The sequence below is a fragment of the Acanthochromis polyacanthus genome, chromosome 19 (assembly GCF_021347895.1).
Source record: "Acanthochromis polyacanthus isolate Apoly-LR-REF ecotype Palm Island chromosome 19, KAUST_Apoly_ChrSc, whole genome shotgun sequence".
Lineage (NCBI taxonomy): Eukaryota > Metazoa > Chordata > Actinopteri > Pomacentridae > Acanthochromis > Acanthochromis polyacanthus.
This window is the reverse complement of record NC_067131.1, coordinates 8,624,686-8,641,515: the sequence shown is the minus strand read 5'-3', so window position 1 is coordinate 8,641,515 and position 16,830 is coordinate 8,624,686. Positions and strand designations below refer to the sequence as shown.

Sequence of the window (16,830 nt, the reverse complement as noted above, 5' to 3'; positions counted from 1 at the left end):
TTTGCTGACTTGCAAGTCAGTAAATGGAAATTGCAGCTAAGTGCTCCTTGTAATTACTTTCTTCTACATCACTTTTTTATTGGACTAAAGAAAATTCAGTTGAACAGTGTGCTAACTGAGAAAGTAGGGATTATGTATGTAAGCGTCTGACTACTTTTTAGAGAGCAAATCTCAGTGTTCCTGTTTTGTGATACTTCCATGAGCTGCCACAGAGGGAGCTGTTGTCTGCCCAGATCAGAAATTCTTTCATGAATAATTCAGAGACCTTTATTTAAAGCAGTGGCATTAACATTCAGCTAATAATCACAAGACACATGATGTCATGATCCTCAAGGTGTGCTTTCACACCTTGAGGATCATGAGTCTGTGACTCCTGATGGGGAATAGCAATACCTACATGTATAAGAGGACTCCATGTGGATTTAACCCACTACATTGCAAAAGCAAAGAAACAAACTGAAATGGGTGTTTTTATTCAATGTTGAATTTAACAAGAAGAAAAAGGCAAAGACAAAGATATAAAAGAAAGGAAAAAAGGATTTTAAATCGGTTGGATATTCAGCGCAGCCTATTTCAACTCTGCACAGAACGGTGAATTAAAGCCACACTGTCATTGCCAAACATTACAAAATGTCTAAGCAGTTTTAAATATAACACCAAGATTAAACTTAAATCTTAAGACATGAACATTACAAAAATATCCCACAGGACTATTGAGCAAACACATTGTTACTGATCCCGCATTTCACCTTAAAAGCTCAGGAATAAAAGTGTTTGTGATCATCCCACATCTAAGCTGCTTCACAGACATGTGTATAACAGCTTTTTTATTTTACTGCACACAAGCATTTTTCAAAAAGGTTGTTTCTTATTTGTGAGTAGTTACATTCATGGTTCAGTACAGAAAAACTACCTGTAACTCTTATAGCTCTTGTTTAATTAAGAATATGGTAAAATATTCTGAATCTTCCAGCTCTCTAAGAAGAAACACAAAATTGCAACTTTTATAGAAAAATAGAGAACAAAGAAACTCACTTTCATTGGCCAGTGTTGCAGAGATGGCAGGTCTGAGCTTATAGGAACTCTGTAAAGCATGTAACAAAACACTAACACTAGTACTGTCTTGCAGCACAGAACATCTCTTATAAGGATCCACTTCATTTTCCGCCTCTCTGACCCTACAAACAAAGCCCATCTGGTTTAGCTCACACTTATGATGTGCTCAAAATACTCTATAAAAGACATGTAGCGTCACATCACAGACACATGCAGAGGTGAGACTGTGCTTAAGCTTTAAATGTGAACACAGAGCTGTAAACTCTGTACAACTTCACACACATTCACTTTAAAAGCTTGAGATGAGAAGGAACTGAAATTGCACCTTGCACTGCTGCACTGTAATCACTCTGTTGCATATATATTTTCTTACCTTTTTTTAATGCACTGTATGCTTTATTGTCCACGTCTTTTAATGTTGACTTTTAAGCTGGTCCTACCAACAAAATTTCATTATGTAACTGGTGAAAACTAATTGCATAATGACAGTAAAGATTCTTGATTTGACTAGTTTCTGGAAGTGAGAATAGGCGGCCTATGAAGCGTTTATCACTGTATGAATGAATGACAATCCTCATGTTTAAAGCTGAGTTTGCCTTCACAGTAAGCGCTCAACATTCGCACTTTTTCCACAACAAAGCATTCTTTCACTTCACATTTTATGGATGCAAATTTGACTAAAACACAATTAATCTCTTTGGATCTGAAAAATGTTTACATGCTGCAAAACTCATTAGCTGTTCCACCTACGTATTCACACGGACAGCCATTTACCCAAATTATAACCAAAAAGAAAAAGATGTTTGCCATTTCAGTTTAAGACCTGCCTTTGTGCTCTGTCTTGTTTGTTTCTTTTTTTTTAATCTGTGCTTTATATAAAAGGAGAGATCATTTGTTTCCAAAATGCAGAGGAGTTAAATCATCTCTTTTGTTTTCTTGTTGCAGGACTTTTCCGTTTGCATTTACACTGTTCAGGCAAAATATACACAGATTAAGTGAATTACATTGATGATCTTGTTTTGCAGTGCTTTGCTTGGGCTCCCTCAGCAAGGGCAATCGCAAAAACTGCCTAAGGAGAAAGAGTCCGAGGAGTTTACCCGGAGTCCCTAGAGAATCCCCTAGTCCCAGTGTGATCGAGCATCCACATGGCTAATCCACGGACGTCCCACCCCACAACCCACAGAAGCTAAAGAATCTACTGCCATCCCAGTGCCACGTCAATGCCTACATTTATATGCAGTCAAAAACCCTTTCTTAACCGGAATATAAACGTAGCCACCAGTTCTTACCTTACAGGCTGGAGCTGGTGGCTTAACAATATTTGCGAAATGCTTTTTGGCTGGGGATGCCTCAGCTGATATCATCAATCCAATTCGGGGTCTATCATTAGCATCTTTTAACTTGTCAGCATCTGCTTTTTTTCTAAGCCTAATTTTTTGTTGTCCTCCACCGTCACATGTCAAAATGAAAAAGTGTGAGTTGTGTTGGAACACGTTTCTTTAAAAAATTGTCCCTGTCATGGTGCCTGTTGCTAGCGAAACTCCGACAACACTTTCTGCTTGCTTGTCGTCCACTCAGGTCACTACAGTGTCAAACAGTAAGAGGTTCCAAGTACTGCAGCTAATGTATAATATATGCTCTGACATACATGTATTGAATACAGGATTTTAATGTCTTTTGGAGCTTGTGGAGCTCATGCTATTTTCTTAATGCTTTGCCGAGCTTTAAGGTCGACAACCATAGAGATTAGATCGATTTTAAGAATTTAATGGACTTTAAGTGCTTATTATCTCGGAAAATGGTGTTGATTACAACTGGGTATGAGCAGATGTGAAATAGTAAATGAATCAGATTGGAACTGGGGAGAGAAACATGATCTGGTCCTCTCTAGTTTTGACTGATCAGTGTAAATGTACGTTCACCAGTGGCATCGTTTATGACTTTTCAAATCAGGATAACGTGGACAGGATTTATGGATTCTGTAAAAGCATGAAAGCCAAAGCCCAGTGAAACCTATTGTGCTGCATTTATGACCTGTAGCCCCAGAATACATTATAGTACATTCTATAGGGGGTAGAGATGTGACCGAATTTCATAATAAGCAGGATTTTCACACACTAAATATATTCCTTCCCCTATCAGTGATGTAATAACTTCATATGCACAATCAAAAAAAAAAAAAGAAAATAGATCAGGAGTTGGATTTTTTTTTTTTTTTTGCATTACTGTTAGAAAAAGCTGCTTTATGTATTCCTTGTTGTGCGTCTCATCTCTGTTTGTTCCGAGTGATATACAAGTTGCTGCAAAGTTTCTCTTTTTTTGTGTGAAATGAACAATCTGTTGGCAAAGGAGAGAAGAGCTTTGAGCTGCGGTGTTGAAAACTGCATGTAAGTAGTTGAATGAATGAAGGCCATTTTAAATTGTGTGACATTTCCAAACATTTTCCCTTCTACAAGAACACCGTACTTATAGTCTGAGCTTATTCAGGATGACATTGAGCATGGTTCCCGCTCATGCACCATTAATGCTTATTGAAAGCCCTTCACCACCAACAGGGAACACATTCTGTTCTGATCTGCACGTCTGATTTTGAGCCACTAGGAGCGTTTCAAGCAAAAATGAATTGATTGAGAACCTGGAACGTTCCCAGCTTTGTTCCTTTACCTGAAATGCCACGACATCAGTGGGAGTGTCATTACTGGTTGGAAATAAAGACGATGTGCAAAGCTTCTCTGTTGTTGTTGAGTGCGTTCTTAATTATACTGATCCATCATTGGTGGAGACAGGAGCCTGTTCACTGTTTGACACCAACATTTCAAGAATCCTGAATGGAACCAGTTTAAGAACCAGAAATAATTTGGTGGAAAACAGGTATGGGAGAGGCTGGATGTCCTGCAATTTTTGAGAGAAAACAGAAATTATTTCTGAGTGGTCAGTGGGCGATTTGAAAGGATGATGAGTAGATAATGAAGGAAAAATTACCAAACTGCTTCCTGCTTGTTAACCTGCCAACAAAGTGCTCTTATTTGGCTGTCCCCACTGTCAAAAAATCATTAATTGCCTGTTGGACCACTGTTCCTGAATGCTCCCAGTTTTTGGAGTAAAACTGCCTCTTTTTAATGAATATCCATTCACAGTCCCGCTGCCACTGCAGAGATACAGTTTGTTGTCTTTCTGTTGGACTTTTGAGCCTTTTGAACCGCAACTGAGAGACTTAAATCATGTCTGACACACTCGTGGCTGCTTGTGCCAAGCGCCAGGGATCGACAGCAAACAGGAGGGTTGAGTTGAACCGTTCAAACACCTGAACTTTGCTCCACTTCATCCTCATTTGACTTCACTGGAGCTATTTGCAGGCAGCTCCGTTTGGATGGTGGAGATTTTTTCGCCTATCATTTCCAGCGAGCGCTCCCCCTGCGATGAAGTTGAAGGGCCTTTCTCCGCTGAGGGCCGCTCCAAGCTGTTGCCATCGTCCGGTTTTATGAAGGCTTCTCTGCTTTGGGGTTTGATGAACTGCACGCTCAGCCTGGGTGCCACCATGACGTCGACCTGCTGGTTGGGCTTCCGGACGCAGTGGGAGAGCGTGGAGACGCAGCTCTTCTTGAAGTTTTCGTTCATGAAGGCGTAGACGATGGGGTTGTTGAAGCTGTTGAAGAACCCGATGGCCTGGACAACGGCGATGATCATGTTGAGTGTGACTCCGTCGTATTTCTTCTCAAGGTCATCTGGACATATAGACACAGAGAGGACTCAGATTGATGCACGAAATGAGGTTTGACATACATCAAGAACTCCCATTGACCTTTAATGCATCGGGCAATACTTACAGTACTCAAACAGCATATGGACTGTGTGGAACGGAGCCCAGCAAATCGTAAATAGCAGCACAATTGTGACCATCATTTTGACGGCTCTTTTCTTTTTCCTGCAGAATGTAAAAGCAAAAAATCGTCTGATCTTTCTTTGAAACTAGATGAAAGCCTTTCCTGTTATAACCAGAAAGCAACAAAGGCAGCTAATAACATTGATGATGGTACTGTTTTCCCACTGAAGTGCTGGAGTGAGCAGCAACAGTGAGTCAATGTGAAAAAATCACACACCTGACAATCACACACTTGAAAGGTCTGCCTTTTTTTTTTTTTTTGGAAATGACAGTTTAAAAGTAGAAATTTTTATGTTTTCCAAGTGACAGGGGTTGATTATTGTTGAGATCTATCAGTAACTCCTCTTCTGCTTACAGATTCCAACAAGGAAACCAGTCAGATTTTACTTTAAAGATTCCATGGATGTTTCACATATATTTTAATGCAAACAAAACAGTAGTTGTGATGTTTCATAGGCCAAACGGGAGAATGCACCAGTCATCTCATAGAAAAAGTTGTGGTCAAGGAGCAGTAGCTGGGATTCGCAGAACCAGGAGAAAATATTGCACTACCGCTGAGGTGTTGGTGACTTGTCAGGTCACCAAGAGGCTCTTGAATCATTGTTTTTCATTCTGCCTTTCACATCTATGATTCCACAAGCCACCACTTCCCCATCACCACCTAATCCTGCAGTATAATTATGCATCTTGACCAGTGTCTAGTGCGTTGGGGAATTCCTCCAGCTTCCTGCCTCACTGTTCCATATACCAAACCCAGATGATTTCTAATCATTGACCTCTGTTGTCGGTCTTAGTAAATGTACTTAGCCACTCTCTGTTGATTTGCCCTTACTGAACGGGCATTCTCAAGACACTGTGGCAAATTACAGGCCTGAGTCCTGCTGCTAGGCACTGAAAGCATGCCCCTGTTATTAAATTTTGAATTGGAACCAATGGTGAATCGTTGCCTGTCCTCTCTGAAAGTTCAAACAATTCAAGGTGACCACGGTTTAAAGATTATCGACAAAGGCAGTCCATGTACAGCATATCTGTGTCAAGCGGTGGAGAATCTGAATATTATCTGAATATTTTATCAAATGGACATCATTTAAAAACTCACTAAAAATAAAGTCGCTACAAAATTCTTCACTCCTCTGTGCAACCAAGAAGCCATTGTAGACTCAGCTGTGACCAACCTGCACGTGACAAAAATTCTGGGACTTTTCATCAAAACTCAGATGAACCGCAAGTAGAGTATAGCAAACAGGAGATAATCACGGAAACCAAATGAAATGTACAAAATAAAATATCTATAGCATAAAGAGCCACGGTTTTATTCCAGAACACATTTGGCTAAACGATGTACATGTTTATTCCAGTTTATTCAAATTTTTTGGAAAATAATCACTGCCAGTTGGAGAAACGAAAAAAGAGCAGATTTGGCATAGAAGGTTAAGCTTGAAATTATAAAATTTACTCTCAATTACATTACCCTACATGCTTTTCTTTTTTTAAAAAAAATCACGAAAAACAATCTTTGAACAAATTCTGTAAAAGACGTAAAAATCTGTACTTCTCACTGCAACCATGAAGACATTAGTGACTCAGCTGTGAGCAACAGTTACATGACAAAAATTCTGGGATTTAAAACAAAACAAAACAACTGGACTGAACTGCAGGCAGTGTATGCTAAAGAGGAAATGGAAGCCAATTACAAATGTAAGGTGTAAAATATCCAAAGCATGTAGAGTCACAATGTTTTTCCAGTACTGGTAACACATGTGGGTGTTTGATTAAATGGTTGTTGTTGTTTTTTTTGTTTGTTGTTGTTTTAGTAAAATACAGGGTGTCCCAAAAAATGTATACATACTTTAAATAATTGTAAACTAAGTATTTATTATAATTCGTTTAATTTTCAACATGTAAGAGAATTTGCAAACATCATTCGATTGTTTTGTCCCCGCCTGTTCTCAAACTGATGTCCGTTCTGGTCCAGACATTGCCGACAACGCGAAGCGACGGAATAGCACACATCATGAAAAAGTTCCCTTGGTATTTGCGTGCATTCTTGTTCAATAGTTGCTCTCAGTTCAGTGACTGTTGCAGGTCTCATTGCGTAGATTTTGTCTTGTAGTTATCCTAATAGTGTGAGGTCAGTTACTCATCAGCTGCTAAAAGGTGTATACATTTTTTGGGACACCCTGTATATATTGCTGCCTGTCTCGTGTCCTCCTCAGAAGTTCAAACAGTTCAAAATGTTTAAAGAAAAAAAGGTCAGCAAAGCTTAAAATCTGAATATTTTATCAAAATCCCATTACCCTACATGGCTTTTTAAAAAAAAAAGAAATCACCAAAAACAAAGTCTTCGCTTAAAACAGATTCTGCAGGCAAGAAGCCATTGGTGACTCAGCGGTGACCAAGAGTCACATGACAAAAATTCTGGGATGTTCTGCTGAACTGGGTTGAACTGTAGGCCGTGAAGAGCAGACAGGAGACAAATATGGAAATCAATTCAAAATGTAAGAAGAGAAATACCATTTTATTCTCAGTATATTGATAAAAAGTTGTGGTTGCTACAGAATGTGAGTGAATCTTCCCATTTGTCAAACATAGATGCTTTTTTATTTTTTTGTTTTCAGTATGACTTTTTGCTTTACTATTGAGTGAAAATACTGTCCAAACTGTGCAGAATCTGTAACTTCTTTGAACACTTGACCTGTCCAACCAATGTAACAACATGGACCACTGACCCGTTTTTTAGCTTCCCACCCACAAGCATTGGCAATTTCGCTAACCGTGACGCAAACCAAAATAAAAAGATGTTCTATCTATCAAGAGACATGATGACTAGATAAAACACTTCTCCGTGGTCACCTTGAGATCTTGCTGATCTCCCTGTGGTGCATGGTGTTGAGGACCGAGGTGTCGCCAACCCTCTTGCGGATCCACAACTCGATGCCGATGCGCGTGTAGAGGAACAGCATGGCGGCCAGAGGCAGCAGGAAAAGAGCCACCATGATGAAGGTGGTGTAAACCTGCCGATGGGTGAGAGATGTCCAACTCTCCTGGCAGCAGACGTGGTAGTGATCATACAGGAAGTCGTACTTCACCTGACAGAGGGAGCAGGAACAGATTTTAGAACAACTAAGACAGATAAATGCTCCGATTTACTGGGTGGTATTAACATGATACTTTGGGACACATTTGATGTACAATTTATTTGTTTCTTACAAAATTTGGAGTGCCTGAGGAGGGTTTAGACAGACACATCCAAACAACCAATAAGAGTTGCTTACAAAGCCCATGGCAAAGACTCTTAAGGTGTTTTTTTTTTTATGCATGCATGCATGTGTAATCTGCATGACTGTGCACTCACTGACTTCTACATCTAGGAGTGTGTTTATGAATAGAAAAGCAACAATAATCATCTAGTAGTCTCAGCACCTGGACTGGATTTTATCTATTATTGAATCACAACTTACAGCCAAGGATTCACTGAACAAGCTCCCCAGTACTGCTATGGATAATCTAAATGTGACATTATTGTGTTTCATTTCTGTCTCATAAAAGTTACACTCCAGTGAAGAACTTTCTGATCATCAGTGACCCATCGTTATACTGTTATTTATGCTCTAATTTGCAGTTTTGATTAGATGGAAGTAAAAAATGTATATCTGTTGTTGACTGAGTATGAGGATATTTTTACAGGTTGAAATTTCAAATAACAGGACTGAGCTTTTCATAACCTTCTACTTTAGATTGTAATTCTTCCATTGAAGGTTACAGTAAGTTTCTTTTAAATCTGCAGCATCAGGAACTTTTCTTGGACGCTTTCTAGGTTTTTCCGCCAACGCTGGCACCCCTCTTGAGCTCTGGTTATTAATCTATGCTAGCTGACAAAAACACAGCGCTAACAGTGTATCACTGCAGTAACAGAGCCAGATTTTAAAACTCCTATATCCTGCAGAGGCATTCACCCGTTGCTGTAAGCTTAAGGCTTGAATGTTCAGCTAATGCCAATTTGAACCTCCTCCATTATGCACAGTGGGGCTACCATCAGGAATGTGAACTCCTTTGAAGAAATTTCTGTATCCTTCTGTGCAAGATACAGTAATGTGAGATTATCAGTTTTGATAATGAAAATAATTCTAATCTCTCTGGAGCTGAATCAAGCTTTTGACGTTCACTCGTATCAAAATTGTGGTTAGTATGCTGTGCAGTCACAGCTGAAGGAAGCTATAGAAAGCAATTTTGTCATTGTTCAGAAAGGTACTTACCTTTAGCTGCTGCACAAACAGCATTGGTGAACCCACTATCACTGAGGCGAACCACACAATCCCTGCATACAGGAAGCGGACAGATATGTAATATGGTCAGATACAATCTGCAGGATCCACTACGCTGAGTATACAGGATGTACAATTTGATAAATGTAGTGGCAGCCAAGGACCGTCAAGGAGAGTAACCTCTGTGTGATTAATGCCAAACCGGAGCCACAGCAGCTACAAAATTAAATTCCTCTCTTGAATAATTAAAAACCTGTCAATCATGTGGACCGCCGTCTCTTCTCCTCCACAGATCTTTGTTATGAACTCCGACAGTGCAATCTCAACATACTTAGGCATACTTTTACTGTTTTGTTTTGCTACCTGAAACATAATTATAAGTTCTGTCTCACCATCTCACATGCAAAAACACTTTAAGAGCATAGATTTTTCATTCTCTTGTGAAGGAATATGATTTAGCTCTTACTTTAAAGACTGAAAGGCAGATGATCAACACTCTTGGCAAGTAACTCTGAAATGTCATTGTTAATGAGATGTCACCAATAAATACACTACTGTCAAAAGTTTAGGGTCACTTAGAAATGTCCTTATTTTTGAAATGCAATTTTCCCAATTAAAATAACATTAATCAGAAATGCAGTGTAGACATTGTTAATGTGGTATATGACTATTCTAGCTGGAAATGGCAGATTTTTAATAGAATATCTACAGAGAGGTACAGAGGAACATTTCCAGCTACCATCACGCCTGTGTTCTAATGCTACATTGTGAGAACTACTAATCACGTTAAAAGGCTAACTGATGAGTAGAAAACCCTTGTGCAATTATGTTACCACTTGAATAAAAATGTGAGTTTTCATGGAAAACATTTTACATTTTCTGGGTGACCCCAAACTTTTGAACAGTAGTGTACCTTTTTCTTCAAAATTATACTTGGCATCTTTAATGAAAGGCAGCGTGAGTAACATTTACGTACTCATTTCTCTTTGTATATCAACAAACAACACATAGAGACCAATACTGACTACTAATTGTTATCAGCACTTGAGGTGTTTGCAAGCTGCATAATTTTCATGCTTGCTTGTGTGGCAGTAAGAATGCAAATGCCGATTTTTGTGCATGAAGGATTAAATAAAATAAATCCTCTACTGGGCAGAACTGGGCCCTGTCATCTGTGGGTAAACAAAAAAAATAGCGTCTTTGTGGATTTCCAGTTTTACACAGCGTCAACATACGTAAACGTGGTAAGAATCTGGGAGGTGACTACGTTGCTTTGGTTGGAATGACAGCAGAGAAAGCTGAAGTGAGGTCTTAATGGATTAAGGCCCGGTAACACCGCCCGAACTTTGCTGGAGCGTTTCGTGAACGGTGAAAAAAATTCATCACCGCTCGTAACCGTTCACCACCGTTTGACAGAAGTTGGCCCCCGTTAAAGCAACGCCGTATACGCTCGGCCACCGCTGATGTTTCTGGAGGGGCCCTCCTACCGCTCTGAAAGTTTTGAGCTGCACAAAATATTGCGAGCGGTGAGGAGGGGGCAATTTTCCGCCCCGGCAAAGTTCACCCCTGCTCCACCAACGCCTAGTCAAAGTTTGGCAGCAAGACGCAAGTTCGTGGACGCTTGGGTCCGCTAGGCCAACGCAGAAATCTTGAACGCTGGACCACCGCTGCTTCGCCAACGTTGCCCGGGCGGCGATTAAACGTTGCACAAGCTTCGGTGGAGCTTGGTCACAAGCGGTATGCCGCTAAACCAACTTTATACCCCCGCCGAGCCAACGCCCGCATGCGCAGAACGCCGCGTCACCGCTAAACCAACGCTCGCTACCGCTCGCTACCGCTCGCTACCGCTAAACCAACGTTAAAGCAACGCCGGCTTTAGCGGTGCACCGCTAGGTCAACGCCCGTGTTTTCGATTTTTTTCCCATTTTGTGCACAGTGACGAGCGTTGTCGAAATTCGGCCCCCCTCCCTACCGTTCAAGGAATGCTCCAGCAAAGTTCGGGCGGTGTGACCGGGCCTTTACCTCCACTTCACATAATTGTTGCTTAATATACACAAATGTGGCTCCTGGATTGTTTGAGGGATTACAGTGGAACTAAAGATGTGCACAGAAGCATTTGCATCGTTGTTGTCTGTGGTCTACTTGCTTTTTGCAATCTTAGCATCTCTGTTTCAAGGTTGCCATAAGTAACTATAGGTTGCAGAGCAGCTGAGATGCACAATTACCACCTTAACAATGCATCAGGTCTGCTCATAAGACAAGCTGATTGGTTAATTTATGTCCATTTAGGAATGTGGCTTTGAAGTGTAAAATAAAAGCCATGCAAACAGTGTTATTAAAAACCCATACAAGTGCAAGACAAACATCAAACCATCCTGTGCATGTTTGTTTCCACGCAACCAAGAAAAGCACATTTCAGCTTTCATTGAAGGCTTTTTCCTTGAACGTAGACAGACATGGATTATTCTACAGGATTATTATTTTGTTACTTAAATTTTGAGAAACTACAGTGTTCATGCTGGGTGCACAAGACATAAAGGAACAAAATGGCCAACGTGCACATGTGAAGTCGCTCGCTGCGAGTACACCAGAGGCCTAACACGTGTTTATTCGCTTTCAGTGAATCAACGCCGCCTTTCATTTGTTTTGTTTGTTCACACAGGGCAGAGGTTGCTCTCTTAACAGCGTGATGAGCCACTCCTGCACACATACCCAGCATCTTGAATGCTCTTTGGGACGAGTACTGCCGCCTCATTTTCAGCGGGAATACAATGCCCTGGTATCTCTCAATGGCGATGCAGGTCATCGTGAGGATGCCTGTCACTATGGCTGTGGTTTGCACAAAGGGAACTGTCTTGCAAACCAGGACTCCTACAGAAAATAGACACAGGGATTAAACAGTGGCCTGCTGATAAACAGCACAAAAACATGCATTTCTATTAACACTTTGCGTCGCTCATGTTGTCGCGTTGAACGGAACCAGACACGAGCTCTTCCTCATTCTTTTTAATCTTCCTGTGGGGAATTGAATTGAAATCGCGGGGCGCAATCATAGCTGATTACAGAACAGAGCGGTGACACGTTTCACACATAATGAAGCACAGAGCCAGAGCAGAAACACAGAAGCCCACCATGGTGCACTCTGAACGAATTGTGACCACCTTTCAGTGGAGGCACGTGCTTTGGGCTTGCTTCGGTTTTTGCCATGATACACTGAATGCCTGCTGCTGGCCATAATGATGACAAGTGTTAAGCAGATATGCAGTCATTTGCCTGGAAGACTAATAATTATCACTCGCTGTTCACAGAAGATGCTATATGTTGTCAGGTGTCGAAACGGTAACCGAAAGGCTGCCAAATGTGATGAGATCCAACAATTTTGCAATAGTAACAACCTGTTACACGGTGAGATGACAGCACCTGTTATTCTAATTGGAGTGTCTCTCACCTCCAATTAGAACGACTGGGGAAACAAGTCTGTCATTGCCCCTTAATTAATGCTATTATATATATATATATATATATATATATATATATATATATATATATATATATATATATGTCCACCCAACTGTAGAGAGAACATTAGGTCTCTCCTGTAGTGGAATTAGCATAATACTATTCCTGCTCTTATCATGTTATATGCATGCTGGTGTTTGCACTCACTAGGAAGAATTCACCTTCAATCTACACTTAAAACATGTGAAACAGACTTTGAAATGAACATTTTTAAACAACTTTTAGAACACGACTGTATTCTGAGCTGATGCTGATATTTAATTTTGCAGTTTTCATGATGCTGGTTAATCTGATACAGTGTTCAAAATTCAAAACGAGCATCACAGCTGTCCCTCATCCACCTCTTTATAACGCTAGAAGACTGATTATATCAAGAAAAGCTGCCTGTAATATGTCAATATCGTTTTTCCGTAAAATGACGTTTCATATCATTTCTCTCCTCATCTCAAATTCCATACAGTTGAGGGGAAAAACATGATTGGATGCTCGGCTGGAGCCAGAAGCGCTTAAGCAGCTCCCTCCTGCCCTCTCTCCCTGCAGGTTTCTGCCTCAAAATAGGCATTCTGACCTTTTCTTTTTTCCTCTTCTCTCTCTCCATAGTTTAGCCTTAAGGAGACACAAGGGCTTATGTGTCATTTGATGCATTAGGTCCTGCTGAGGCACTCGGTTCTCGTTTAAAGTTCATTCCCTGAAGGGATCAATATGTTGTCTCTGCTTGCTGGCTGAGATCATTCAACCTGTTTGCTTGGGCCATGGAGCTTTCACTCATTATTTGGATATGAGTTGCAGGAATTTGCATAGCTAATATGAGTAACAGACTAATACTTTTTGCATGCATTATTATCATAAATCCTTGTGTTCTGTAAGCTTAATGCAATTGAGTGTTTAATCTAATGCAAACAGCGATGAAGGTGATTTTTTTTTTAAATTTATCCACAGTGAATTACAGTATGAGTCCAGTTTTCCAGTTTAAGTGTGAGTCTGCTTTTGCATTTTCATTTCCATTTTTTTTTTATCCCCCCTTTTCCTCCGTGACATGGTTTTGAAAAAGTCAACTCACCTCCGAACCACTCAGAAGAGATGTTCTGCAGCAGCGTGAAGGGGATGCAGAAGAAAGTGATGAGCAGGTCGCTGACAGCCAGGGAGCAGATGAAAATATCCGTGGCCGTCTGGATCGCGCGCTTCTTCGTAATTATGTAGATGACCAAACTATTTCCAGCCAGAGCCAGGACGAAGATTACCACGTACATGATCACGAAGGTGGTCTTGGCGCTGTAGGGCAGCTCGGGTATGTAGACGAGCGGCTGGATGTTGTAGGTGCTGATGAACTCCTGGCGACTCAGGTTGTACAGCTGGAGCGTCTCCTGCAGCACTTCCGGAGTTATTTTGGTGGACCCCTGTCCAGAATCGGTGGAAGCTGCCGCTGCCATGTCTTCAGTCCCACAGAGGAAGTTGTTGGAGAGCGGAAAGAAATATAAAAGTCAGTGATGACAGCTTCTGTTAAACCTACAGGAGCATCTGGACGCTGCGCTGCTTCTTTCACCTCCCACAAACCTGCTGCTACTGCTGCTGCAGCTGTTGCCTTTTCTTTTTCTCTCACTGTGTGTGTCTGTGCGCGCGTCTGTGTGTGTGTGTGTGTGTGTGTGTGTGTGTGTGTGTGTGTGTGTGCGTGTGTGCGTGCGTGCGTGCGTGCGTGTGTGTGTGTGTGCTCAGCTGACCAGAGGCAGGTTGACAGACCAATGATGGATCTGCTTCAGTTATGCAGATCCTCACAATTAGCCTGCAGGATATTCGCTATTTCTCATTAACTCTTTTTCTCTGAGCTATTTAAAGAGACATTGACAATCTTCAAAATAGCCCCAGCCTTTTTGACTATCCTTAACAAAAAAGTACATGTTAACAATTATAAAACAGGATGAAACTCTAAATATACTAAATGATAAAAAGAAAAATCCCTATTTTATTATACAGTAATTTGTTCTCTCACAACATTTGACTGTAAATTATTTATATATATGTGTGTGTGTGTGTGTGTGTGTGTGTGTATACACACACACACACACACACATATTTGCCATATATATAGCTTACTTACAGATAATGACTCATAGAATCACAGAAAAAACTGTTCATTTGCATTGTAACCATAAACAAAACAAAACAGTTATAGTCTACAGATTTTCTACAGTGTACAGCTGCAAAACCAGTGGACCCAAACTAGCAACCTTCCACTCAATGAATAAAAGAAACTTGGAGAATTTTAAAAATACAGTAATTCTTCTTATCCTTGTATACCTGATCTGACTGCGATTGAAAATATGAAATTTTTTTTTTCATTTGACTAATAATAACTAAAGTTAGAGAGAAAATATCCACTTTGTCACAAATAAATTAGTAAACACATGCATTCAGCTGCCAACTGCGACTCCAGCAGAAATCAAACGGCTACATTCATTTCAGGCATATTGGTATAAGCAGCCTCAGCGGTGAATGTGCACTGCTCCAAAGGTAAGCTTTGAAATACGGAAACAGATTTAGTCTGGTCCTGCTGCAGTAACCTGCATGGTGGAAGGGGTTAAAGCAGATTATATAACCTTAGAAAAAACATACAGTCTAACATTACTCATGTCAGTAGACAAGCATCTGCAACACATTAAGCTGAGAAAACAAAATCACGTTATCAGACAGTAATAGTTATTATTGTGCAGGGTTTGAACAGTCTGACTCCCAGTTAATTAATTGCTGTTTACTATGAAGCCACTAGAAAATTTTTATTCAGCGAAAGCAAACAGCTAAATTTGTACACAATGTGGCCACAGGCAAGCAAACAATTTAACTTGTACGAAAAGTAGCCAATAAATTGTTAGAAGCTTTAAATTCGACTGAAACTACCTCAACCGTTTCACAGTTTTTCATGTAATTAGCACCAAATCATGCATTTCTTTCCAGAAAGCTTTTAGGAAACTCCTTGGAAACAGTTCACAGTGATATAAGAGGGGGAGGAAAAATCAATAGAAATAAGTAGACTTTGTGTTGCAGAAGGATGTTTGTTTTCTTCAGTTCGGTTCATCATATCTTGACCCCTAAGTGATCTTTGTATATACTGTAAATCAATACGAGCTCCAAGACACAGCGTGAATTACCCCATCAGATCCTACAATGGTCCTTTCAGAGATGCCTACATACCAAAGGAAGCAAACAAAAAAGATATTGATAATTCCAAATTAGAGGAAAATTGTATTTATATATGTGTACTGCAATTTTATTCAAACTACACATGAAACTTGCTTCAGTTTAACATTACTCTGAGATATGAACTTTCTTTTTGAACTTTATAATTACCGGTAAATCTATTAAAACCAGTCTAATGGTACTATTATTTTCAGTACTCTTTCAAAGACTGTTGTGAGGCTCCGTCGTTCTGACTGATTCAAAGTAAAATACAAACTGTTGTGTGGCTGCACTAAATAGATGTACAATTTTGAAGGTTGAGGACACTAACCTGATGATTAAATGGCTGAAGAATGTTAGATTTTTTGCTTTAAGAAGCATAATTATCGTGCTTCTGCTGCCTAATTGCATCTAAAGCCTCCCAATCCTCCTCTTTTTCTCCTTTTACGTACATTCAATTCAAATTTAAAATCCTCCTGTATACATTCAAGGCTATCCACAACATCGCATTCCTCCATCCGCCTCAGCACCATGGGGAGCAGGGTTTTCAGCTGCTCTGCTACCAAACTCTACGACTCACTCCCACCGGACATCCGTAATATTGACTCTTTGCTTCTCTTCAAATCCAGACTCAAAGCTCACCTGTTCAAGATTATTTATTCTCTGTAATTGCCTCTTTCTTGTATGTATAGTTTTTATCTCTTCTGTTGTATTTGTTTTTCTTCTAAAGTGTCCTTGGGTGTCAAGAAAGGCGCTTACACATAAAATGTATTATTATTATTATTACATTCAGCTCTTCCTATGGGATCTCCAGGTGTTCCTCAGCATAATAAGATATGCAATCCCTCCAGCGAGTTCTAGGTCTGTCTAGAGGTTTTCTCTCAGTTGGATATGTCCAGAAATCCTCCAATTAAAGGCGCCCAGGAGGCATCACAG

General features: G+C 40.3%; 1 protein-coding gene across 1 annotated transcript; it reads right to left on the bottom strand.

The window, feature by feature from the left end:
* Window positions 1-457: 457 nt before the first annotated feature.
* On the bottom strand, window positions 458-14,434 carry qrfprb (pyroglutamylated RFamide peptide receptor b). The gene is made up of 6 exons (XM_022191002.2): window positions 13,784-14,434; window positions 11,917-12,075; window positions 9,196-9,257; window positions 7,793-8,028; window positions 4,884-4,981; window positions 458-4,781 (listed from the first exon to the last, which is right to left on the bottom strand). Exons 1-6 carry the CDS (start codon window positions 14,151-14,153, stop codon window positions 4,384-4,386), a joined length of 1,323 nt encoding a protein of 440 aa, XP_022046694.1. The 5' UTR covers window positions 14,154-14,434; the 3' UTR covers window positions 458-4,383.
* Window positions 14,435-16,830: the final 2,396 nt, after the last annotated feature.